General features: G+C 42.3%; 1 protein-coding gene across 2 annotated transcripts in view; it reads right to left on the minus strand.

Moving 5' to 3' along the window:
• Nucleotides 1–24,175: 24,175 nt before the first annotated feature.
• Ngf (nerve growth factor) overlaps nt 24,176–25,979 on the minus strand; it is a 53,998-nt gene continuing 52,194 nt past the window's right edge. For both annotated transcript variants that reach the window (XM_052179625.1, XM_052179624.1), the window contains exon 3: nt 24,176–25,059. In XM_052179625.1, the coding sequence (XP_052035585.1) occupies nt 24,322–25,047 (726 nt within the window). In that variant the 5' untranslated portion in view covers nt 25,048–25,059 and the 3' untranslated portion in view covers nt 24,176–24,321. The remainder of the gene's footprint in view (nt 25,060–25,979) is intronic.

Below are 25,979 nucleotides of genomic sequence, written 5' to 3' on the forward strand. Positions count from 1 at the left end.
AGGGTGTTTTGATTTGTATTTTCCTGTTGACTAAGGATGATGAACATTTCTTTAGGTGCTTCTTAGCAATTCGAAATTCTTCAGGTGAAAATTCTTTGCTTAGCTCTGTACTCCATTAATAGGGTTATTTGGCTCCCTGGAGTCTAACTTCTTGAGTTCTTTGTATATCTTGGATATTAGCCCTCTGTTGGATGTAGGGTTGGTAAAGATCTTTTCCCAATTTGTTGGTTTCTATTTTGTCCATTTGACAATGTCCTTTGCCTTACAGAAACTTTGTAATTTTATGAGGTCCCATTTGTCAATTCTTGATCTTAGAGCATACGCTATTGGTGTTCTGTTCAGGAAATTCTCCCCTGTGCCAATGTCCTCAAGGGTCTTCCCCAGTCTTTTCTATTAGTTTCAGTGTGTCTGGTTTTATGTGGAGGTCCTTTGTAGTGTCCAGCAACTACATTCTAAAGGCAGGTTCTATGGAAGGAGAAATGGGAACTGAACAGGGTGGCAAGAGAAAACACGTGGAGACAGACATGGCTTCTGGTTCAAGTCTTCACCTTTCATGCATCTCTCCCAAGTTAAAAAGGCAGCCCAAACCCCTCCCCTGAAGGCTGGAAACTGGTTCTGCTTGTTCTGCAGGAGGTGGGGGGTGAGGTTGCTGGCTGCTATTCTTTGAGAACAATGGGCTGGGGGAGGTCACAGTCCTTGATCCACTTGGACTTGAGCTTAGTACAAGGAGATAAGAATGGATCGACTTGCATTCTTCTGCATGCTGACTTCCAGTTGAACCAGCACCATTTGTTGAAAAGGCTATCTTTTTTCCACTGGGTTGTTGTAGCTCCTTTGTCAAAGATCAAGTGACCATGATTGTGTGGGTTCATTTCTGGGTCTTCAATTCTATTCCATTGATCTACCCTGTCACTGTACCAAAACCAAGCAGTTTTTAACACTATTGCTCTGTAGTACTCCTTGAGGTCCGGGATACTGATTCCCCCAGAAATTTGTTTTAGCTATCCTGGGTTTTCTGTTATTCCAGATGAATTTGAGAGTTACTCTTTCTAACCCTATGAAGAATTGAGTTGGGATTTTGATGGGGATTGCATTGAATCTTTATATTGCTTTTGTAAAGATGGCCATTTTTACTATATTAATCCTGCCAATCCAAGAGCATGGAATATTTTTCCATCTTCTGAGGTCTTCTTCAATTTCTGTCTTCAACGACTTGAAGTTTCTGTCATACAGATCTTTCACTTATTTGGTTAGAGTCACTCCAAGATACTTTATATTGTTTATGGCTATTGTGAAGGGTATCATTTCCCTAATTTCTTTCTCGGTCTGGTTATCCTTTGAGTATAAGAAGGCTACTGATTTGCTTGAATTAATTTTATATGCAGCCACTTTGCTGAAGTTGTTTATCAGCTGTAGGAGTTCTCTGGTGGAGTTTTTTGGGTCACTGAAGTATACTATCATATTATTTGCAAATAGTGATTATTTGACTTCTTCCTTTCCAATTTATATCCCTTTGACTTCCTTTTGTTGTCTAATTGCTCTAGCTAGAACTTCAAGAACTATATTAAATAAGTATATATAGAGAGGGCAGCCTTGTCTAATCCCTGATTTTAGTGAGATTTCTTCTAGTTTCTCTCAATTTAGTTTGATGTTGGCTACTGGTTTGTTGTATATTGCTTTTATTATGTTTAGGTATGGGTCTTGAATTCCTGTTCTTTCCAAGACCTTTAACATGAAAGGATGCTGAATTTTGTCAAATGCTTTTTCAGCATCTAATGAAATGTCCATGTGTTTTTTTTTCCTTTGAGTTTGTTTATTTAATCCAATGTAGTGGATTACATTGATAGATTTCCATATATTGAACCATCCCTACATCCCTAGGATGAAGCCTACTTGATCATGGTGAATGATCATTTTGATGTGTCCTTGGATTTGGTTGGGAAGAATTTTAATGAGTATCTTTGCATCAATATTCATAAGGGAAATTGGTCTAACGTTCTTTTTCTTTGTTGGATCTTTGTGTGGTTTTGGTATCAGCAAAATTGTGGCTTCATAGAACGAGGGTAGTGCTCCATCTGTTTCATTTTGTGGAATAGTTTGAAGAGTATTGGTGTTCAGTCTTCTTTGAAGGTCTGATAGAATTCTGCACTAAAACCATCTGGTCCTGCGCTTTTTTTTTGGTTAGGAGACTGTCAATGACCACTTCTATTTCTTTAGGGGTCATGGGACCATTTATATGGTCTGTCTAATCCTGATTAAAGTTTGGTAGTTGATATCTGTCTAGGAAGTTGTCCATTTCATCCAGATTTTCCCGTTGTGTTGAGTATAGGCTTTTGTAGTAGGATGTGATATTTTTTTGAATTTTCTCAGTTTCAGTTGTTATTTCTCCCTTTTAATTTCTGATTTTGTTAATTTGGATAGTGTCTCTGTGCCCTCTGGTTAGTCTGGCTAAAGGTTTATCTATCTTGTTGATTTTCTCAAAGAACCACCTTTACTCAATAGTGATCTGATAGGAGGCATGGAATTAGTTTTATCTTAAATCTGTTGAGGTCTGTTTTGAGACCAATTATATGGTCAATTTTGGAGAAGGTACCAGGAGGTGCTGAGAAGAAGGTATAGTCTTTTGATTAGGATGAAATGTTTTATAGATATCTATTTTGGTCCAAACTTCTGTTAGTTTCACTGTGTCTCTGTTTAGCTTGTGTTTCCCTGATCTGTCCATTGATAAGAGTGGGGTGTTTAAGTCACCTACAATTATTATGTGGGGTGCTATGGGTACTTTTGTAAAGTACCCTTTATGAGCATAGATGTTCAGAATTGAGAGTTCTTCCTGGTAAATTTTTCCTTTAATGAGTATAAAGTGTCCTTCTGTGTCTTTTTTGATGACTTTTAGTTGAAAGTCTAATTTATTGTCTATTACAATGACTACTCCAGCTTGTTTCCTGGGGCTACTTGCTTAGAAAATTGTTTTTCAGCCTTTCACTCTGAGGTAGTATTTGCCTTTGACACTGAGATCTCAGTGTATGCAGCAAAATGTTGGGTCTTGTTTACATATCCAGTCCATTAGTCTATGTCTTTTACTTATTTATTTATTTTTATTCGATTTGTTTTTTATTTACATTTCAAATGATTTCCCCTTTTCCTGGCTCCCCACTCCCTGAAAGTCCCATAAGCCCTCTTCCCTCCCCCTATTCCCCCATCTACCCCTTCCCTCTTCCCTGTTCTGATATTCCCCTATACTGCTGCACTAAGTCTTTCCAGAATCAGGGGCCACTCCTCTGTTCCTCTTGGACATCATTTAATATGTGGATTATGTCTTGTATATTCCACATTTCTAGGCAAATATCCACTTATCAGTGAGCACATACCATGATTGATCTTTTGAGACTGGGTTGCCTCACTTAGTATGATATTCTCCAGCTCCATCCATTTGTCTAAGAATTTCATGAATTCATTGTTTCTGATGGCTGAATAGTACTCCATTGTGTAAATATATAACATTTTTTTGTATCCATTCCTCTGCTGAGGGACACCTGGGTTCTTTTCAGCTTCTGGCTATTACAAACAGGGCTGCTATGAACATACAGGAACATGTATCCTTATTGCAAGCTGGAGAATCCTCTGGGTATATGCCCAGGAGTAGTATAGCAGGATCCTCTGGAAATGTCCTGCCCAGATTTCTGAGGAACCACCAGAATGATTTCTAAAGTGGTTGTATCATCTTGCAATCCCACCAGCAGAGGAGGAGTGTTCCTCTTTCTCCACATCCTCACCAACACCTGCTGTCTCCTGAGTTTTTAACCTTAACAATTCTGACTGGTGTGAGGTGAAATCTCAGGGTTGCTTTGATTTGCATTTCCCTAATGACTAATGATGTTAAACATGTCTTAAGGTGCTTTCAGCCCTCTGAAGTTCTTCATGTGAAAATTCTTTGTTTAGCTTCATACCCCATTTTTAAATAGGGTTATTTGGTTCTCTGGAGTCTAACTTCTTGAGTTCTTTGTATATATTAGATATTAGCCCTCTGTTGGATTTAGGGTTGGTGAAGATACTTTCCCAATCTATTGGTTGTCATTTTGTCCTTTTGACAGTGTCCTTTGCCTTATAGAAACTTTGTAATTTTATGAGGTCCCATTTGTCTATTCTTGATCTTAGAGCATAAGCTATTGGTGTTCTGTTCAGGAACTTTTCCTGTGTGCCCATGTCCTCAAGGGTTTTCCCCAATTTCTTTTCTATTAGTTTTAGTGTGTCAGGTTTTATGTGGAGGTCCTTGATCCACTTGGAGTTGAGCTTAGTACAAGAAGATAAGGATGGATCAATTCACATTCTTCTGCATGCTGACCTCCAATTGAACCGGCACCATTTGTTGAAAAGGCTATCTTTATTCCACTGGATGTTTTCAGCTCCTTTGTCTAAGATCAAGTGACAATAGGTGTGTGGGTTCATTTCTGGGTCTTCAATCCTATTCCATTGATCCGCTTGCCTGACATTGTACCAATACCATGCAGTTTTTATCACTATTGCTCTGTAGTAATGTTTGAGGTCTGGGATACTGATTCCCCCAGAAGTTCTTTTACTGTTGAGAATAATTATTTGAGAATTGCTCTTTCTAGCTCTATGAAGAACTGAGTAGGGATTTTGATGGGGATTGCATTGAATCTGTAGATTGCTTTTGGCAAGATGGCCATTTTAACTATATTAATCCTGCCAATCCACGAGCATGGAAATTTTTTCCATTTTCTGAGGTCTTCTTCAATTTCCTTCTTCAGAAAACTTCTTCTGAAGTTCCTGTCGTATAGGTCCCTCACATGTTTGGTTAAAGTCACCCCAAGATACTTTATGCTGTTTGTGGCTATTGTGAAAGGTGTCATTTCCCTAATTTCTTTCTCAGTCTGCTTATCCTTTGAATATATAAAGGCTACTGATTTGCTTGAGTTGATTTTGTAACCTGCTACTTTACTGAAGTTGTTTATCAGCTGTAGGAGTTCTCTGGTAGAGTTTTTTGGGTCACTTAAGTATACTATCATATCATCTGCAAATAGTGATAGTTTCACTTCTTCCTTTCCAATTTGTATCCCTTTGACCTTCTTATGTTGCCTAATTGATCTAGCTAGGACTTCAAGAACTATATTGAAAAGATATGGAGAGAGGGGGCAGCCTTATCTAGTCCTGATTTTAGTGGGATTGTTCAAGTTTCTCTCCATTTAGTTTGATGTTGGCTACCGGTTTGCTGTATATTGCTTTTACTATGTTTAGGTATGGGCCTTGAATTCCTGTTCTTTCCAAGACTTTTAGCATGAAAGGATGCTGAATTTTAATCAAATGCTTTCTCAGCATCTAATGAAATGGTCATGTGGTTTTTTTTCTTTGAGTATGTTTATGTAGTGGATAGCATTGATCGATTTCCATATATTGAACCTGCATCCTTGGGATGAAGCCTACTTGATCATGGTGGATGATCGTTTTGATGTGTTCTTGGATTCGGTGGGCAAGTATTTTATTGAGTATTTTTGCATCGATATTCATAAGGGATATTGGCCTGAAATTCTCTTTCTTTGTTGTATCTTTGTGTGGTTTTGGTATCAGCGTCATTGTGGCTTCATAGAATGAGTTGGGTAGTGTTCCTTCTGTCTCTATTTGGTGGAATAGTTTGAAGAGTATTGGTGCTAAGTCTTCTTTGAAGGTCTGATAGAATTCCGCACTAATACCATCTGGTCCTGTGCTTTTTTTGGTTGGAAGACTTTCTATGACCCCTTTTATTTCTTTAGGGGTTATGGGTCTGTTTAGATGATCTATTTGATCCTGATTTAATTTTGGTATTTGGTATCTGTCTAAGAAATTGTCCATTTCCTCCAGATTCTCCAGTTGTGTTGAGTACAAGCTTTTGTAGTAGGATCTGATAAGTTTTTGAATTTCCTCAGTTTCTGTTTTTATATCTCCCTTTTCATTTCTAATTTTACTAATTTGGATACTGTCTCTGTGCCCTTTGATTAGTCTGGCTAAGGGTTTATCTATCTTGTTGATTTTTTCAAAGAACCAGCTCCTGGTTTTGTTGATTCTTTGTATGGTTCTCTTAGTTTCTACTTGATTGATTTCAGCCCTAAGTTCGATGATTTCCTCTCTTCTTCTCTTCCTGGGTGAATTAGCTTTTTTTCCCCAGGGTTTTCAGTTGTTCCTTTAAGCTTCTAGTATATGCTGTCTCCAATTTCTTTTTGGAGGCACTCAAAGCTATGAGCTTTCCTCTTAGCACTGTTTTCATTGTGTCTCATAAATTTTGGTATGTTGTGCCTTCATTTTCTTTAAATTCTAAAAAGTCTTTGATTTCTTTCTTTATTTCTTCCTTGACTAAGGTATCATTGAGTAGAGTATTGTTCAGTTTCCATGTATATGTGGACTTTCTGTTGTTTTTGTTGTTATTAAAGACCACTTTTACTCCATAGTGATCTGATAAGAGGCATGGGATTATTTCGATCTTCTTATATTTGTTGAGGTCTGTCTTGTGACCAAGCATATGATCAATTTTGGAGAAGGTACCATGAGGTGCTGGGAAAAAGGTATATTCTTTTGCTTTGGGATGAAAAGTTTTATATATATATATATATATATATATATATCTGTTAAATCCAATTGGTCCAAAGCTTTAATTAGTTTCACTGTCTCGCTGTTTAGTTTCTGTTTTCCTGATTGGTTCATTGGGGAAAGTGCAGTGTTGAAGTCACCCACAATTATTGTGTTATGTGCAATGTTTGAGCTTTAATAAAGTTTCTTTTATGAATGAGGGTGCCCTTGCATTTGGAGCATAGATGTTCAGGATTGAGAGTTCTTTTTGGTGGATTTTTCCTTTGACCAGCAAGAAGTGTCCTTCTATTTCTCTTTTGATGACATTAGGTTGAAAGTCAATTTTATCTGATATTAGAGTGGCTACTGTGGCTTGTTTCCTGAGACCATTTGCTTGTAAATTGTCTTCCAGCCTTTTACTCTAAGGTAGTTTTTGTCTTTGACACTGAGGTGTGTTTCCTGTATGCAGCAAAATGTAGGGTCCTGTTTCCTTATCTAGTCTGTTAGTCTATGTCTTTTTATTGGGGAATTGAGTCCATTGATGTTAAGAGATATTAAGGAGTAGTGATTATTGCTTCCTATCATTTTTGATGTTAATTTTATACTTGTGTGGTTATCTTCTTTTTGATTTGATGAAAGAAGATTATTATCCTGCTTTTTCCAGGGTATAGTTTCCCTCCTTGTATTGGTGTTTTCCCCCTATTATCCAGTAGGGCTGGGTTTGTGGAAAGATATTGTGTAAATTTGGTTTTGTCATGGAATATCTTGGTTTCTCCATCTATAGTGATTGAGAGTTTCACTGGGTATAGTAGTCTTGGCTGGCATTTGTGTTCTCTTAGAGTCTGCATGAGCTCTGCCCAGGATCTTCTAGCTTTCATGGTCTCTGGTGAGAAGTCTGGTGTAATTCTGATAGGTCTTCCTTTATAAGTTACTTGCCCTTTTTCTCTTACTGCCCTTAGTATTCTTTCTTTGTTTAATACATTTGGGGTTTTGATTATTATGTGACAGGAGTTATTTCTATTCTGGTCCAGTCTGCTTGGAGTTCTGTAGGCTTCTTGTATATTCATGGGCATCTCTCTCTTTAGGTTAGGGAAGTTTTCTTCCAAAATTTTGTTGAAGATATTTGCTGGCCCTTTAAGTTGTAAATCTTCACTCTCATCAGTGCCTATAATCCTTAGGTTTGGCTTTCTCATTGTGTCCTGGATTTCCTGGATGTTTTGGGTTACAAGCTTTTTGCATTTTGCATTTTCTTTGACTGTTGAATCCATGGTTTCTATGGTATTTTTGGCATCTGAGATTCTTTCTTCTATCTCTTGTATTCTGTTGTTGATATTTGCATCAAGGCCCCTGATTTCTTCCCAAAGTTTTCTATCTCCAAAGTTGTCTCCCTTTGCGATTTCTTAGTTGTTTCTACTTCTGTTTTTAGATCCTGGATGTTTTTGCTCAGTTCCTTCACTTGTTTGTTTGTGTTTTCCTGTAATTCTTTGAGAGATTTTTGTGTTTCCTCTTTCATGACTTCTGCCTGTTGATCAAATTTCTCCTGTATTTTTTTTAAGTGATTTTTGCATTTCCTCCTTATTGGCTACTTACTATCTTTTGACCCACATTCTCCACATGAATTTCTTTAAGTGATTTTTGTGTTTCCCTTGTAAGGGCTTTTGATCATTTTTCTCATGAATTTCTTTAAGAGATTTCTTTATGTCATTCATGTGTTCCTCTAACAGCATCATGACCAGTGATTTTAAATCCAATTCCTTTTTTTCTGATGTATTGTATCCAGAACTTGCTGTTTTTGGAGAATTCGGTTCAGATGCTGCCATAATGCCTTGGATTCTGTTAGTAATGTTCCTACTATGTTTGCCTTTAGCCATCTAGTTCTCACTGGTGTTCCATGGTCTTATTGTCACTGGCTGGTGCTTCAGCCTCCTGTGGACCTGTAAGATTTCTGTGACACTGGATGCCTGGGTTTCCTCTGGCCCAGATTGTTGATGTGCCTTCCTCTTTTGTGCTGTTGGAACCCTGCTGAGTCTTGCCCCAAGCAATGTTATACTTGGGTTGTCTCAGTGAACTGGATGCTCCCCGACTGCTCTGTCGTGGTGCTGCTTTTCTATCCTGTCAAGCAGGGAAGATGGCTGCGGGGAGTCACTCCCTCTGCTGATCTCCACATAGGACACAGGCCCCACAGCAGGCTGGCTGGCTCAGGACCTGAACACAGACAGACTCCTGGCAATTTGTGTCCCCAGAGCTCTTAAACTCAGGATATTCAGTACCTGGTGCTGCTTTTCTGCCCCGGCAGGCGGGAAAGATGGTGGTGGGGCATCACTCTGGACTATCTCTTTTTATTGGGAGCCACTTTAAGCTGTATCATATGGCGCCATTGTTTCAATCATGAGGAGTACTGGAAGGAGGGCAGAGATTACTTCAGTTCGCAAAGAGTTTTCCTGGCATGCACAAAGCTCTGGAGTCCAGCCTTCAACATCACAACCAAGCCAGATATGGTGAGAGGTCAGGTTAGCTGAGGTCTAGATCCTGCCTGACAAACTGAGGGGCTCTATTGTTAGCACGGAGAGGCGGTCTTCAGTGAGACAAGACTGTGTGCAAAATTTAGGCGAGGAAGTGGCCTGGTCTTCAGGGCACTGGTGTGAGTCACCACCACACAATCAGTCTATGTCTTTTTATTGGGGAATTGAGTCCATTGATGTTAAGAGATATGAAGGAATAGTGATTGTTGCTTCCTGCTATTTTTGATGTAATATTTATGTTTGTGTGGTTATCTTCTTTTGGGTTTGTTGAAAGAAGATTAATTTCTTGCTTTTTCTAGTGTGTAGTTTCCCTCTTTTTGTTGGTGTTTTCCATTCATTATCCTTTGAAGGCCTGTATTTGTGGAAAGACACTGTGTAAATTTGTTTTTATCATGATATCTTGGTTTCTCCATTTATGGTAATTGAGATTTGCTGGATATAGCAATCTGGGTTGGCATTTGTGTTCCCTTAGGGTCTGTATGACATCTCTTCTGGCTTTCATAGTCTCTGGTAAGAAGTCTGGTGTAATTTTGATAGGTCTACCTTTATATGTTACTTGACCTTTTTCCATTACTGCTTTTAATATTCTTTCTTCATTTAGTATATTTGATGTTCTAATTATTATGTGACAGGAGGAATTTCTTTTCTGGTCAAATCTATATGGAGTTCTGTAGGCTTATTGTAGGGCTGGATTTGTGGATAGATATTGTGTAAATTTGGTTTTATCATGGAATATCTTGATTTCTCCATCTATGATGATTGAGAGTTTTGCTGGGTATAGTAGCCTGGGCTGGCATTTGTGTTCTCTTAGGGACTGTATGAGGTCTGCCCAGGATCTTCTAGCTTTCATTGTCTCTGGTGAGAAGTCTGGTGTAATTCTGATAGGTCTGCCTTTATAAGTTACTTGCCCTTTTTCCTTTACTGCTTTTAATATTCTTTCTTTGTTTCGTTAATTTTATGTTTTGATTATTATGTGCTGGGAGGGCTTTCTGTTCTCGTCCAGTCTGTTTGGAGTTCTGGAAGCTTCTTGTATGTTCATGGGCATCTCTTTCTGTAGGTTAGGGAAGTTTTCTTCTACAATTTTGTTAAAGATACTTACTGGGACTTTAAGATGTAAATCTTCACTCTCATCTATACCTATAATCCTTAAGTTTGATCTTCTTATTGTGTCCTGGAGTTCCTGGATATTTTGGGTTACCAGCTTTATGCATTTTGCATTTTATTTGACTGTTGAGTCAATGTTTTCTATGGTATCCTCAGCACCTGAGGTTCTTTCTTCTATCTCTTGTATTCTGTTGTTGATGCTTGTATCTATGACTTCTGGATTCTTTCCAAGGTTTTCTATCTCCAGAGATGCCTCTGTTTGTGATTTCTTCATTGTTTCTACTTCCACCTTTAGATCCTGGATGGTTTTGTTCAGTTCATTCACTTGATTGCTTGTGTTTTCCTGTAATTCTTTAAGGGATTTTTGCGTTTCCTCTTTAAGGGCTTTTACCTTTTGATCCATATTCTCTTGTATTTCTTTAAGGGATTTTTCTGCTTCCTCTTTAATGGCTTCTACCTGTTGACCCATGTTCTCCTGTATTTCTTTAAGGTAGTTATTTAAGTTTTTCTTGAATCCCTCTATCAGAATCATGAGATACGATTTTAAATCCAACTCTTGCTTTTCTGGTGTGTTGGGGTATCCAGGACATGCTGTAGTGGGAGAACTGGATTCTGAAGTTGCCATGTGACCTTGGTTTCTGTTGGAAGGGTTCTTGTGCTTGCCTTTCACCATCTGGTTATGTCTGATGCTTATTGGTATTGTTGTCTCTGGCTGGACTTTCTTCCTCCTGTGGGCCTGTAAGCCTGTGTCCTTACTCCTCTGAGTTCAAAAGTGAAAGCCTCTATCATCTTCTTAAAGCACTTTATCTGTGAGACATTCCTTTGTCTTTTCTAGTTTGGCTATTTTCTTTTGTTTGTTTTATTTTGTTTTTCAGCTCATTTTTACTTTTGTTTTTCATCTATTCAATGTTTCCATTTCTCTTCTTTAAAAGAAATTATTGAATTTTACTTTTAAGTCCTTGATTGTCTTTGTAATTTTTATCAGCCATATGCTTATATTTTCTTGGTTCTCACTCATATACTTATTCTTCTTAAACTCTTCCTCCTGGATTTTATTGATCTGTTTCTTTGTGTCTTCTTCAAACTTCTTAAATTCTTGAATAAAGTATATAGTTTTCCTTTGAAATTCTGTGCCCTGGGGTTCATCTAGGTAGTTCTCATTGGCAAACACTTGTATAGGACTGGGAGGTTTTGTAGTGAGATGCTAGTTTGGTCTTTCATGTTGTTTGCATGGTTTGTGGTAAGATCTGGGTATGCTAGTCCTGTTTCTGATGTGGGCTAAGCAGAATGGGACAGAAGAGAATATGTGTAGGCAGCTTGGGCCTCGAAGTTGGAAATGTCTTAGGAGGAATAAATCCAGATGGACAGAAGGACTGGGAATAAAGACAGATATGCTAGCTGTGCATTCTGGCCCAAGCCTGAAGTGTGGAGGTTGATCTGACTGGGTGCAGAGCTTGGATGTGGTATAGGAAGAGCTTGTGAATTGGGGACAGGCAGGTCATAGAGGAAGCCTAGAGATTGGTTGTGGCACAGACAAAGGTGTCCAGTCTAAGCTGGGACATTGGATGTGGGACCTGGGCTAGACCTGGCAGGTTGGAAGATGAGCATCGACGGGAGAACCAGTGCATTGTCATTCTTGTTATTTTGACTTGAGCAGTATAGTGGGGTGCCCTGGGTTGAGGATTCCTCAGACAGCCTTCCCATGGAGAAACATAACAGAGCTTCTGAGGACAAGACCTTGGGTGTGAATGTGTAGAGGTTTCTGCCCATCATTGTGTTCCAGAACAACTCCACCCAGACCCCAACACATGTTGTGGGCCAGGCAAAGAATGTGGATGAATCAGAGGAGCCTTGAGGGTGTAAGCAGGCCCATGGAGTCTTTTCCCAGTGGTCCTGGTTAGTCTCCATCAACAATGCAGTTTCCTATGGCCACCCACCTCCTTTTTTTCATTCTTTAAACAAAAACAAACATTATATAAAATACAAAAATTCACTGTAATTCTACAATGTACATATTATACTTCAAATGTCCCTATTATCTTTCTTATCATCCTCCCACACCTCCCTTTCCCTATTCCACACCCTGATAATCCCTTTACTTTCATGCCTTCTGCCCCAGGGTCAATTCCACGAGCGATATCTGTCTTTGTGAGTATGGCTTATGTGCTTAATGCAATGATCTCCAATTCTATCCATTTCCCTACAGCAGATATATTCTAATTCTTTATGGCTATGACTCCCTTGTCTATACAGGCCACAATTTCTTTATCTATTTATTTGTTGGTGGTACCCAGGCTGATTCCATGACCTGACTACTAGGAACAGTCTCAACATGGCATGAACGTATCTCTTTAGTAAGTTGACTTAAATTGTTTGGGGGTAAATATCCAGAAGTGGCATACCTGTGTTATACAAAACTTCAATCCTTAGATTTTTCTGAGGAACTTCCATATTGATTTCCAAGCTGAATAGACTAATTTATGTTCACCTCAACAGTATGTAAGACTGCCTCTTGTCTTGTGTCTTTATCAGTATTTATTGGGCTTTACTTTCTTGATGATAGCCATTCTGATTAGGGTTAGATGGGATCTCACTGTCGTTTTGATTGGCATTTCCATGATCACTGATGATAGTGAGCATTTTAATGTATTCAGTGGCTATTTGGATTTCTCTATTTAACAATTGTTCTGTTAATTTCCTTAGCTCTTTTTGTTCAGTTGCTTACTTTTCTATGTTTTCTTACATCTTTTTCTCTGCAGATGATGCCTACTTTGTTAGAGATGGCCTGCCATGAACAATAATTTGCTTCTCATATTTAACCCTTCAGCCCCAACATGCCTACCTGTTGCTTCCATGTGGAGAATTACATTCTTTCCTTCCTGGGTTACCCTTCTCATCTTCCTATCTATTCATGATTCATTGTTTCATGTCTGGTCTTCTGGCTGGTCTCAAGTCCACAGTGGTCAAAACTCTACATTGCCAATGATTTTTATCCATAGTGTGTAGTAGAAACTCATTTCCATGTTAAAAGAACAGGTGACCAAATGAATGACCAGCAGTAAAGAATAGCTTGACTGTAACTTTGTGAATGGCGTTCAGTGATCCTGGAATGAAGGGAAGCAAGCATCGTGCTTTGGGTCACCTGTTGACATTGTTTTCCAATAACGAAGAACACCAAATGAGAAGTGTTATTGAGTGACAGGCTCCCATAAACTAAGGGGAACTCTTCAGAGAAATATTGTGAAGTAGCATAGCTTTCCTCAGGCTTTTCTGCAGCTTTAATCTTCTCTAGCACTTAAAATTTCTCCTTACGCTTTCAAAGATGATCGAACACCATGGTAAACAAAGAAACAAGCAAGAGCCCTCTAGTTTCCTTTGAAAGACTATTCCTAAGTCTGTGATGGAGTCATTGCTCTATCAGGTCCATGATTTACACATGGTACTTTGGTCTTCTCAAGGAATTGGTCAGTGGGGTCTATGAGATGCTTGCTAACACTGTAGGGAATATGCATGAAAATTATTGCATAGTTAGCTCAAAGAACAGAATTATTCTTGATGACAAGCCAAGTGACTGTCTTTTATTGCCTCGTCTTCCTTCAAGCCTCCACTGTGCATGATGTTTAGGGCTTATTTTTATCCACCACAAGATTGTGAGTTCCATACTTGATTTTTTTCAAATGTATCCTCAACTCCTACACAGCCCTTGGCGTTAATGAACAAAAGAACGAACCAAAGCTCCAAAGCACAACTTCAGTGAACACAGGGTCCAGATTTCTGTGAGAGGGAAACTCTGATTTAGGCAGTGGCAGGACAGCTAAAAGGGTAAGAGATGTGGTGTACAGTCCACATGAATGTACAGTAACTCCCTCAGTCCAAGGTCACATACATCAGTCTTTCTTCTATTAGCCTCAGAATGAGGTCAGCCTCATTCTGCCTGAACTTGTCCTTCTAATGGTTGAGAAAAACAGTCAGCTTTGGATTGGTGAGGTTTGGTAGCTATTATTATACTTTGGATTTAAAATGGAGCCTTTGCTCAGTACTTCCTTGCTGTCTCCATTCTTAAAGCTTGCATCATGCTGGGGGAGGCACCTAGCCCAGAATACAGCTGGTATGTCGGGTCAGCAGACGAGGCACTGTGCTAGACTCTGGAATATTACACTGAGTCAGATAGAATTTCTGGCCACACGGATCTTATATTTTACCATTTTGTAAGCCAGATGACTTTGTTTAGGTCAAATAAGCATGGAAAAAATGCAAGAGTCCTCTTATAATGGTAAGAGCCAAAAACAAAATCAACGACATGATAATGTCCCGTGAACTCGAAGTGAAAATCTAGTGTGATGTGGCAATAGGGAAAGGCTGTGTAATATCAGTCTGTATTGATAGAAATAGGTACTTCCAGTTATACTTAGGGATGGTCAGTCTGCAGCTAGAGTATTGCGTTTCCTTCTGGGCACCACATTTACCACATTTATCTGATTTAAGGGGATAAATCAGAGTGTGTCCAGAGAGGGTTGGTCAGGAGAGCAAAGGGTCTGTTAGCCATGATACAGGGGACTGAAGGACCTGGTGATGTTTAGTCTGGGAAATAAAGACTTAGATTGGAGACACATAGCTATTTTCAAAGACGTGTAATATGGACAAGAGTGTGAGTCACCTTGTGCATTGCCCAGAGAGCACTCTTGCAACAGCAGCTGAATGAATGGGTGGAGATGTTGGGGAGGATCTTTAGTTCAAAATGAGCAGAAACTCACTTGATATTCACCATCCAACAGTGGACTGGAAATGATCCTTTTACTAGGACTTCAGATCCTTTCATCCCCTTTGCCTCCACTCCCTGAGGCAAAAATTTGGAGATTTCTTTTTCTTAACTGTAATAGAATGAAACTGTAGAGTCTCCTTCTGTCCATGTAAGTGAGAGGTAATACTGACAAACAGTTTACGGAACTGACACTTAGACCAGCCGCCAAAGGATGCTCCCGTAAGACACGTGCAGAAACAAACCTTAGACAACGAAGTGGAAGAGGCTGGTCTGGGCTTCTGCTTCTCTACTCCACTGCTGTGATCTCTCTGCCTCACAGGCCTCTCCATCACTAAAATACACATCCATTCAAAAAGGCAGCATGTGCAGTGTGCTGAAGGAGGAGGGTATTTTCCAGTAAATGAGGTGGAGTAGAAGCCAGCACGTGGCTTCTTGTGTGTGGTGAAGACAATGGGAACCTGGCAGCACTTGGCTTGTCATGACACTGAGTGAACTCTCCATAGTGTCTTTGAGAAAAGAAAATAATTCTCAGCTTCATCCCATGCTTCCTATGGATGGCAGGTCGGTTTTTGTTGTTTTTAACTTTCTTATTTCACCAGGGTTCGATTATTCCGTTTTAATCACATCTTTGTTACTGTAAGTAGGACTAAGCTTTACACAATGAATAAAGTAACTGAAAAGCTTCTTCCACTTAAAAAAAAAAAGGAAAAATACTTTTGTGACTCACCCAATATAAACCACAACCCAATAAAGCCACGATTAAAGTGGATATAGACTAAATCTCTCAGTGAATGGAGTTTCGCTTTCTGTTTTCTCGAGTCATCCCAGTCCTTTGATGCATGCTGGGGCCTCTTGCTCACCACCTTCTGTTCTTACTTGACTCTTTTCTGCCATGAATGCCATGCCTGCCATTGCTTGGCTCAAGCTTGCCTAGCAGAAGATGGAGGGAAAGGCTTCCCGGAACACGTGGAGCAAAGTCAGGAAAATGACCCAAGTGAAGGTAAACCAAGAAGAAGAGAAAGAGGAAGAGGAAGAAGAAAGAGGAGGAGGAGGAAAGAGGAGGAGGAGAAGGAGGAGGAGGAGGAGAAGGAGGAGGAGGAGAAGGAGGAGGAGGAGAAGGAGGAGAGGAAGAAGAGAAGGAGGAGAGGAAGAGGAGGAGGGAGAGGGAGAGGGAGAGGGAGAAGAAGAGGGAGAGGGAGAAGAAGAAGAAGAAGAAGAAGAAGAAGAAGAAGAAGAAGAAGAAGAAGAAGAAGAAGAAGAAGAAGATAATGATTTGTGGCAAGTTCATGGCCCTTGCAGCTGGATGCTTTCCTGTGCTGGCTGACTTCATGGCTTCTGGGCTAAGTGATCAACACTGACTGGGAGAGACTTTTACCCACATTTTTGTTGTCTGGCTCTTGCTCTTCATATACTCACTTAGTAAAAATTCAAACAACAGCAGCAAAAAAAAAAAAAAAAAAAAAAAAAAAAAAAAAAAAAAAGGAAAAGAAAAAGAAAAGGAAACGCCAGGCGTTTCTCTGAAACAACGTATTTTAAGAGAAATGTGTATTTACCACCTGAGGCTTATAGTCCATGGCACCATTTACCTGAATGTAAACTCTAGAGACTCTCAGAGTGATGGTAATATATGACTTCTGGCATACACAGGCAGGATTTACTTTGATTCTAATGCTCAGAGAAACTATTTACACAGAGTACTCACCCCATCTGGTCCGATAAACTTTGGGTGGTTTTAATTCTTTGCAATATTTTTCCCCAGCAAATCTCTTCCTAGGGCAGTCATTTTTATTGTGTCCATGATCTTTTTACCCAAAATAGTGATATTTTTTATGTAATGGATCAAAGAAAGATTGTGATTATAGCAGGGACTATTATGAAATCAGAAAGGAGCCAACTAGAGAGAGAAGGAATACCGAAGGCTATTTTTAAATGGCATTCTTCAAATATGACCGACTGTAAATAAACTGTATGTTGTCCTTTGAGGGCAAGATCCTGAAGTGGAAACACCACATATGGCCATCAGGAGGTCTGGCACACCACGTCCGTGTGTTTCAAGTGACTCTAGATATGGTTTGGCTATGGAATTCTTCAGCTTGAGGCTGCGGAAGACAGTTTTTTTCAGAGTCCTAGAAGCTACTTTCTTTAGACATGGAACGGTGGCATTTTTTCATTTCTATAGCCATCACTGATGTCTGTAGCAAGAGTTTTGCAAACTGTCCTGGGTTGAGTACAAATAATCCCTCTGGGAAGTTGTGGGATGGACCTAAAGTCCTCTGGAAAGGGTGACTTTTCATCTCCCATTATCAAGAAGATGAACTGTAGAGAGAAAAACGTGTTCAGAATCATGTAAAGATGGAAAGCCTGTACTTTGTTTCCATGGTGACAGTCTTTTTGTGATCAAGTCTTTTTTTCTCTCCAAGTAGGGCCATTCTTAGTGCTATGTGGTAGGTTCTGCTTTTCTTTCACCTGCCCCACACTATTCCTTACAATTCCCTCTACCTCCCATTCCCCTGGTGTGCTATTGGTCAGACAGGCTCCCTTCTGACTTCTACATTTCCAGGACAAAAGCTGACCTCTGAGGACATGGGCCAGATTTAAGATTAGATCTCCAGGACTGCTACATAAGTCTAACTTAGACTCTCAGAACCAAAAAACCTGAATCTCATCAAAGTTCTTAGATGAGAACTGAGGACCGGACCACTGAGAGACCAGGCACGGTCCCAGTCCTAGCTGTTCAGAGTATGTGCCATAGAACATACCCTGGCATTCTTGGAAGTGTTTCGACTGTAGAAGCTCAGCTCCCAGCCCCCAATTACCATATTGGACCTCTGGGTGCTTCTGGTGAGCATAAAATCTGGAAAAGTATATCTTAGAGAACTGGAAGCAAGGCCAAGAGTCAGGCTAGTTAGAAGAAATTAGCTGACAATAGTGTTGAGAATGAGAGCAGGACAGTAGCAAGCAAGGAAAGACATGAGAGGGGACCGGGGCGATTACTGCCAACACCAGGGATGTCTGAGGCTGTCTTCATGTGCCATGAGTTTGTGGCTATGTGGTATGTAGGTATATCCTGACTGTAAAAATGGCTTGAATCCTCCAGTCAGCCTTCTAAGAGACTGGGGCCCATCTTTCTCTTCTATCTGCCCCAGACCTGCCATGGCACCTCATAGCTCACTGACACATAGTCATTCTTTGTTGAACAGAATAGTTTCCTAGGGCCCTCACTAGTCATATATTTTGAGTTTCTTGTCATAGACAATCACCTTTGATTATGCATCTCCCCCAGGAATCTCCCTGTGAAATAACAATGCTTGTGTGTTTTCTCCAGCACAGGGCAAAGTGAAGCAAGACACCCTGCTGGGTCAGAGCTGATCCAGCACCATATCACTTGAGAGCTCGGGCAGTGCCCCAAAAGCACTCATGACAATTGACCTGCTAATGCACAATTTCTGCAAAAAGGCTAATAAACCTGCTAGCTCCCATGATGCCCAAAAAGTCAGTGCTTAGATGTCAAATTCAGAGCTGAACTTTGTACAGAATGGGGAGCCACCTCAAGGCTTCGGGAGCAGGCTCCACACACAGCAGCCTCCAACTGGCAAGAGTTAATGCTAAGGTGCAGCTGCAGGAATGTGAAGCTGGAGAGCCAGCTCGGGGAATTGCTATTGCAATCAGAGGACAGCCCAAGTCAGAGCTCCAAAGCCCTTTGAAGGGATGCCAGCTGGGACACATGTTTCCAATTATCATATGCAATCTCGAGGCAGTGTGTGAGCTGCACTTTCATTATGTTAAAGTGAAAGGAGTGGTGGGGAGGGGTGAAGAGAAGGGCGAGAGGCCGAGAGGCTGGAGACCACTCTCTGCTGTGGCACCAAATGTGCCCAGGCGCAGAGTGAGCCTCCGACACAGGTCTGTCCTGGAGGTGTGTGGCACCTACTCTGAGAACCTTTGCTTTCCTTTCTCGTTCTGAGGACAGAGCCAGCTGACACCGCTATAGGAGGCCCAGTCTCCAGGAAACTTGACCATCTCTTTGGTATTTGCTCTGGCCACAGATAGGAGTCTATGGAAACCATACAAAGATGTCCACTGTTGTGTCCAACCACAGGATTTCAGGTTATTTCCTAAGTTTTTCGGAAGTTTGTATTTCCATGAGGAGATGGTTTCTCTGCCTGATGTAACGCAGAAGGAGGTGCAAGCACAGACAGTTCTTCCTTCTCTCCGTTGGGCTTTGCTTCCTTTTTGCATTCTGAACTAAGCCCTAACCTAGGAGATTATTGCCTTCAACTGTGTTTTCCAAACAAAGTTCAAGAGATTTCCCCTGAGGAGTTCTCCCAGACTTCCCTCTTCCACACCATTGCCTCTTAGGACTGTTGCTCATAATTGGAAATGGCTATTTGGCTGATCCGAGTGCTGTTCTGTCTTTTTAAGTCAGTGTGCAGCGACTTGTGTATTATATACAATAATCAATGCTGGACTAAGCAGTTTGTAAGACAACAGAGTTTCCATGTAAGAGAAGTGACATTCAGAGAGACAAGGAGCCTGGCAGCGCCGTTCAGTGCTGATTGTCTAGCAGTAAAGCCAGGCTTGGGTTCTGATGGTTCTGTCACAATCCTCATAACATCTCCCTCTGAAAGCCAATCAGTTGTCTCCCACGCTGTGCACCTAGGAAATGCCACTCAGAGTATCATTCCACTTACTGCTGACCGAGGGAGCATGGAGGGGAGAGGAGCCTGGGGGGGACTAGTGGCTGTGAAGAATAAGACAAGAGCTGAGTAAGCACTGCTTTACCTGCCCCGAGACACTTCTGAAGCCCGTGCTTGCCTGCTGCCTGCCAGACTGGGTCCAGGAATGGAAGAGACGGAGATGGAATACATCACTGACACCAGGAAGCAGCCCTGGGTTGGGGGAGTCTCCTCAGGCTACTGCTGTGGTTAGTTAAGTCTGGCCAACTTTAGCTTCGTGACCCCGCTGTGAGCCTCCTATGAAGACCAGAAGAACTCTGGGGAGGCCAGAGCTCTTTAGTACAAATCCAACTGAAACTCAGCAAAACACACTCCACGTGCTTGACACGTGGAACCTCTCAGAGCCAGTGGTTGATAAATGTGCCAACCTTGAGGAGTAAACATTCCAGAGAAGGCTGCATGCAAGCCTTTCTGGCTTCATCAGATGGCTATATTAGCTTCAAATCTGGAGGTTAGCTCATAGCTAATCCATACAAGGTGTTGAGTCCTGTGCCAGGCATACAGTGAGCAGGCTCTCGGTAAGTGCTAATAGACACTATTAGTAACACTCACTATTTCAAGTCAGTGGGAACGGAACATATAGTTATAACAATGGCAGCTGATGAACTTACGTGCCTCATGGAAAACCATTCCACCACATTCTAAGAGCCTTGAAATGTTTAGCTGAAGCTGACTCTAGTTTTCAAAACTATAATTTGTTACATATTTTTTAAATGCTAGGTAAACATACATACATATATTATATATAATCTTAGCTATTTCTAGACTTTCTGAGAACAGCATTATAATTAATTATCCCTACTTTACAGTTGCAGAACTTAACTCATAGACAGTTCCTAAGAACCATGTTTAAAGGCCTGCAAGATGGCTCAGCTGTGCAAATCTGGCAACCTTAGTTCACTTCCTTTGAGAATCCTCTCCGTGAAGTTGTCTCCTGCCCTCCATGCATGTTTCACAGCACATATGCTAATATACAACACACACACACACACACACACACACGTGCACACACACACACACACACACACACACACACACACACACACACCAGTTGAGACAAGAACTGGCTCTTCATCACTACTCTGACACTTCTGAACCTGAGATGATCTCTCAGAGGCCAGATTCAAGTGGATTTTGCTCCTACCCTCCTGAGCCTAGCTGTATACAGCCATAGTCTATGATCTCTATGAGCTCAGCTGTATACAACCATAGTCTATGATCTCTATGAGCCCAGCTGTATACAACCATAGTCTATGATCTCTATGAGCAAAGGGCTTCTGTCTCTACGCCGTCTGTATACCCTGCAGTATCCAGTGATTCCTAGCAAGTCAGCACGGGCTTGCTCACAGCTAAGTCTTCTGACCCTTGCCTGGGACTTAACCGGCTTCGTGGCTTTACTCTGTGTCCACAGCCCTGTGATTATTTTCACTTCCCAGCTGCCAGGCTTAAGAGAAGCTGAGCCTTGCCAGAGTTCTCAGATAGGACGGAGGGAGCAAGACCCAGGACTTGGCTCTGCTGCTGTCTTCCCAGAACTTGTCCCAGAACTGGGGACTGCTTCCTCTCTACCATGCATAACCGATGACTCTGACTCTGTGTGGCCCAGTGCCTCCCATTGTTCTGTAGGAAGATTACAAGGTCAATGCTGAGGGTAGCCCCTGAATCCCAGACAAGCTGTGCTTCCCCATGGTTCTGCCTGTCTTGCCTATTTCTTTCTCTCCAGAATACAGGCAGGCATCCCAGATGGGGCAGAGCCTGCCTTCTGTCCTGTACTCCCCCCATAGTGCTTAAACTTTGGGATCACTCCTGGGGTCCACAGTAGCCAGTCTAGCTATTTGGTGGTGCCAAAACCCTGCGTCTAACTCTGCCTTCGGTTAGGAGTGGCCCTGGGAGATGCTGGCGGTCCAACTGGAGGTGGGAAGTCCAAGGGACAAATTGGGACTCTAACCCAGAATCAGATCACCTAGTGCTGTCTGCTCCTGGAACTAGGAAGCAGAGAAATGGATCCTGGAGGGAGGTTGGACTGGGCTAGCAGGGAGGAGGACGGTGGGTTTGTGTTAGTTTTCTGTGGTGGGTTGGAGGATACCTTCAGAAGGAGGAAGCTGCTGAAGAGAAGTGGGAAACAGGTGGGAAGTCTTAGGAAGACACGGAGGGAAGAGCATGGGGTGGGTCACTGCTTCTCTCTGAACACAGTGGGAGAGCAGAAGCTGGCTTTTCCTCATGCTCAAATGGTTGGGACCCTGGCTAAGCAGTCAACTTTAGGGGAAAGCCACCATAGGTCTGCTGGTTGGTGCTGGCCTCCACATAGGAGAGAGTTCAAGCTGCAGAAGGCTGGCTTTGGACAGCTTACACGCTCTTCAGCCAAACTGAGAGCCTTTCATGCTGTGTGAAAACATTAGCTTCCACACCGTGACTCTAGGGACTACCTAAAGCACTGTTTCCCTTTGGGGGAGCAGTGGGGGGCGTTGGGCAGGAGGCTTGTTTCGACCAGTAACTATAGAACTTCTTTTGTGGAGATGGGGTGTCCTCAACCAGTCTCCATTAGAGATCCGGATGTTGAGTCAGCTCTGTAAGCAGGCCAAGGAGAGCCAATGACATTTTTTCAGATATTCCCAGAGCCTGGCAGCACTGGGCACATCCTCTCCGGGAATGGCTTTAGTGGTATGACCACTCTGAGGCACCACTGCTCTGCCTAGATGCTTCCAGAATGCTCTCCCTCACCATTACTCTCCTCACATCCAGGACCTTGCAGGTCTGCCTCCTAAGAGAAGGGCTTCACATTCTGTTCATGGGAGGACTCTGGGACTTTTGAGGCCATGGAACTGGAGCCCTGCAAAACCCACAGAGACGGGCCAGTAGGAGAGCTCCCTTTATCTGACCCAACATCTCAGCACACAATGTTCTGGTTAGTGTTTCTTGAACATAAATCTTTATTCCAGTTGCAGTAGCCCTGATAGGAAAGGCCATCGCACTGCATCAGCCCTTTACCCTAATCTGACAGTTCTCACTACAAAGTCTCCGAGTTTCCTGTTTGCCCCATTTGAATGAGGTTTAGGGTGGGTCAGGGCAGGGAGGTTTACAGAGGTCATGAATGCCTTTTTTTTTTTTTTTTTTTTAGCTGATGGACAGTTTGGGATGTTTTTTGAAAAACAGAGTACACATTGTTATCCTTGGAGGAGAGGTGTGGACGAAATCTCCCTGTGAGGATTCCTATTCTAAGGGGAAAATTGTGGCTCAAGGGAAAAACAATAAACAAACAAGATGAAGGGTGTGGGGACTTTGACTATGTGGGATTTGTCATGTCCCTGCTCCAGGGAGGAGCCCTCAGTCTCTGTTGCCTTTATTGCTCTTGAGACAGTGGACATGAGAGCATTAAAAATGATATTCCCCTTCCCCAAACTACCCAGGGATCTGGCTGTCTAGGAGGAAAGGGCTTTGGTAAAGGATAGACGGCACACACATGCACATGCACACACGTGCATGCATGCACACACACATACATGCATACTCTTGCACACACATACTTGCAAGTATGTATGCACACAGTCACGCACACACCCCATGCATGCACGTACCCACGCATAGAAAGCAACTGTGCCATACTGGTTTGGACTGGCCCTTCTCCATCTTCCAGAGCTTGTGTTGGTCTTACTGTATCTGTTCTACCTCACCTCTCTCATTCCTACAGGTCTTGTCCCAGTCAGCTCTGGTCACTTGTGGAAATCATCTAAGTAAATTTAAAAAAAAAAAAAAAAACTTCAGAAGTTCTTTTCTGATTGGTCCCTGGCTTGCTACTCGGAAGCCGATGCTGGGTCGATTGGGCCACCGACAGTTGCTCTTAGAGCTGTTCCTGTGTGTGGGTGGCAAGAAGTTTGGAAGCCTTACTGTTTTCCTGGGATAGTGAAGTTTTTCTGCAGGCAGCCACAGGGGAATAGTAGAGAAGCAGCCATCAGAGCTAAGCAATCTTAGCATGAAATCAGATCTGCCATGACTGGCTCAGAAGATGATTTTTGTTACAGCTCCTTCGGACTGCCCATTCAATTGACTGAAGCCAGAAGACCTGTGAAGCCTTTACTTACCCACACGGGGAGTTTCCAGCATCCTCCGAGGACCCACCTGGGTCTCTCAGAGGTGTGAGGCTGCCTGTGTACACAGCAATCTGCTTTCTGACCAATCTCAGCGACTCTTCTCTCCTCAAGTGAGGCAGCCAAAGCTCATGGATCCCTGCTGTGCAGCAGATAATCCAAGGATTTGGTAGCCTTGGCTCTGGAATGTAGACCAGAGCCTGCAGGCTGCCTTCCCTTCCTAATCACGCTGGGTACAGAGCAGGGTCTGAAACTAGTTAGCCAGCCCCAGAACAGTGCTGGCTGGGAATGAGGGGTTCAGATGGGCTGTGGTGCCAGGAGTGGCTGGGTACAGTTCACTTCTGCACTCTCTCAAACTTTGTGGGTACTCTTACTGAGAGAAAGGACTCAAGTGTGGGTACACACAGGATGCTTTGAAAATTTAATAAATAATGACTTTAAAATTGTATAAACGATAAATTATCATGCAGTCCTTATAATTTAAAATAATTTACAGGCTGAGGTAGGGAGGGGCCCAGGAGCGTGTGGAGGGGGCAGGTGGGGGAGGGGCTGCAGGCAAGTCAGCCTCTTCTTGCAGCCTTCCTGCTGAGCACACACACACAGGCTGTGTCTATCCGGATGAACCTCCAGGCAGCCTGCTTGTCATCTGTTGTCAACGCCTTGACAAAGGTGTGAGTCGTGGTGCAGTATGAGTTCCAGTGCTTGGAGTCAATGCCCCTGCATCCACTCTCAACAGGATTGGGGGCTCGGCACTTGGTCTCAAAAAAATACTGTTTGAATACGCTGTTGTTAATGTTCACCTCGCCCAGCACTGTCACCTCCTTGCCCTTGATGTCCGTGGCTGTGGTCTTATCTCCAACCCACACACTGACACTGTCACACACTGAGAACTCCCCCATGTGGAAGACTGGGTGGGTGGATGAGCGCTTGCTCCTGTGAGTCCTGTTAAAGGAGATTGTACCATGGGCCTGGAAGTCTAGATCCAGAGTGTCCGAAGAGGTGGGTGGAGGCTGGGTGCTAAACAGCACACGGGGTGAACGGAGTCTCCGTTTCTTAAACAGTCTGGGGTCCACAGTGATGTTGCGGGTCTGCCCTGTGACGCGGGCAGCTATTGGTGCAGCAGGGGCACTGCGAGCTCTGCGGAGGGCTGTGTCAAGGGAATGCTGAAGTTTAGTCCAGTGGGCTTCAGGGACAGAGTCTCCTTCTGGGACATTGCTATCTGTGTATGGTTCTGCCTGTACGCCGATCAAAAACGCTGTGATCAGAGTGTAGAACAACATGGACATTACGCTATGCACCTGGAATGACAAAGACAAGAGAGGTTACCTAAGTTATACCAGGAGTGGTGCTAAGCATTAGCGGGACGGTGTCAGGCTCCCTCATGAGAATTGATCCATTCTTATCTCCTTGTACTAAGCTCAACTCCAAATGGATCAAGGACCTCCAAATAAAACCTGACACAATGAAACTAATAGAAAAGAAACTGGGGAAGACCCTTGAGGACATGGGCACAGGGGAAAAGTTCCTGAATAGAACACCAATAACTTATGCTCTAAGATCAAGAATAGGCAAATAGGACCTCATAAAACTACAAAGTTTCTGTAAGGCAAAGGACACTGTCAAAAGAACAAAACGGCAACCAACAGATTGGGAAAGGATCTTCACCAACCCTAAATCTGACAGAGGGCTAATATCTAATATATACAAAGAACTCAAGAAGGTAGAACCAAGAGAACCAAATAACCCCATTAAAAAGTGGGGTACAGAGCTAAACAAAGAATTTTCACATGAAGAACTTCAGAGGGCTGAGAAGCACCTTAAGAAATGTTCAACATCATTAATCATTAGGGAAATACAAATCAAAACAACCCTGAGATTTCACCTCACACCAGTCAGAATGGCTAAGGTCAAAAACTCAGGAGACATCAGGTGTTGGTGAGGATGTGGAGAAAGAGGAACACTCCTTCACTGCTGGTGGGATTGCAAGATGGTGCAACTATTTTGGAAATCAGTCTGGCGGTTCCTCAGAAATCTGGGCATGACACTTCCGGAGGACCCTGCTATACCACTCCTGGGCATATATCCAGAGGATTCCATAGCATGCAATAAGGACACATGCTCCACTATGTTCATAGCAGCCCTGTTTGTAGTAGTCAGAAGCTGGAAAGAACCTAAGTGTCCTTCAACGGAGGAATGGATACAAAAAATGTGGTATATC

This window comes from Apodemus sylvaticus, chromosome 4 (genome assembly GCF_947179515.1).
Source record: "Apodemus sylvaticus chromosome 4, mApoSyl1.1, whole genome shotgun sequence".
Classification (NCBI taxonomy): Eukaryota; Metazoa; Chordata; class Mammalia; order Rodentia; family Muridae; genus Apodemus; species Apodemus sylvaticus.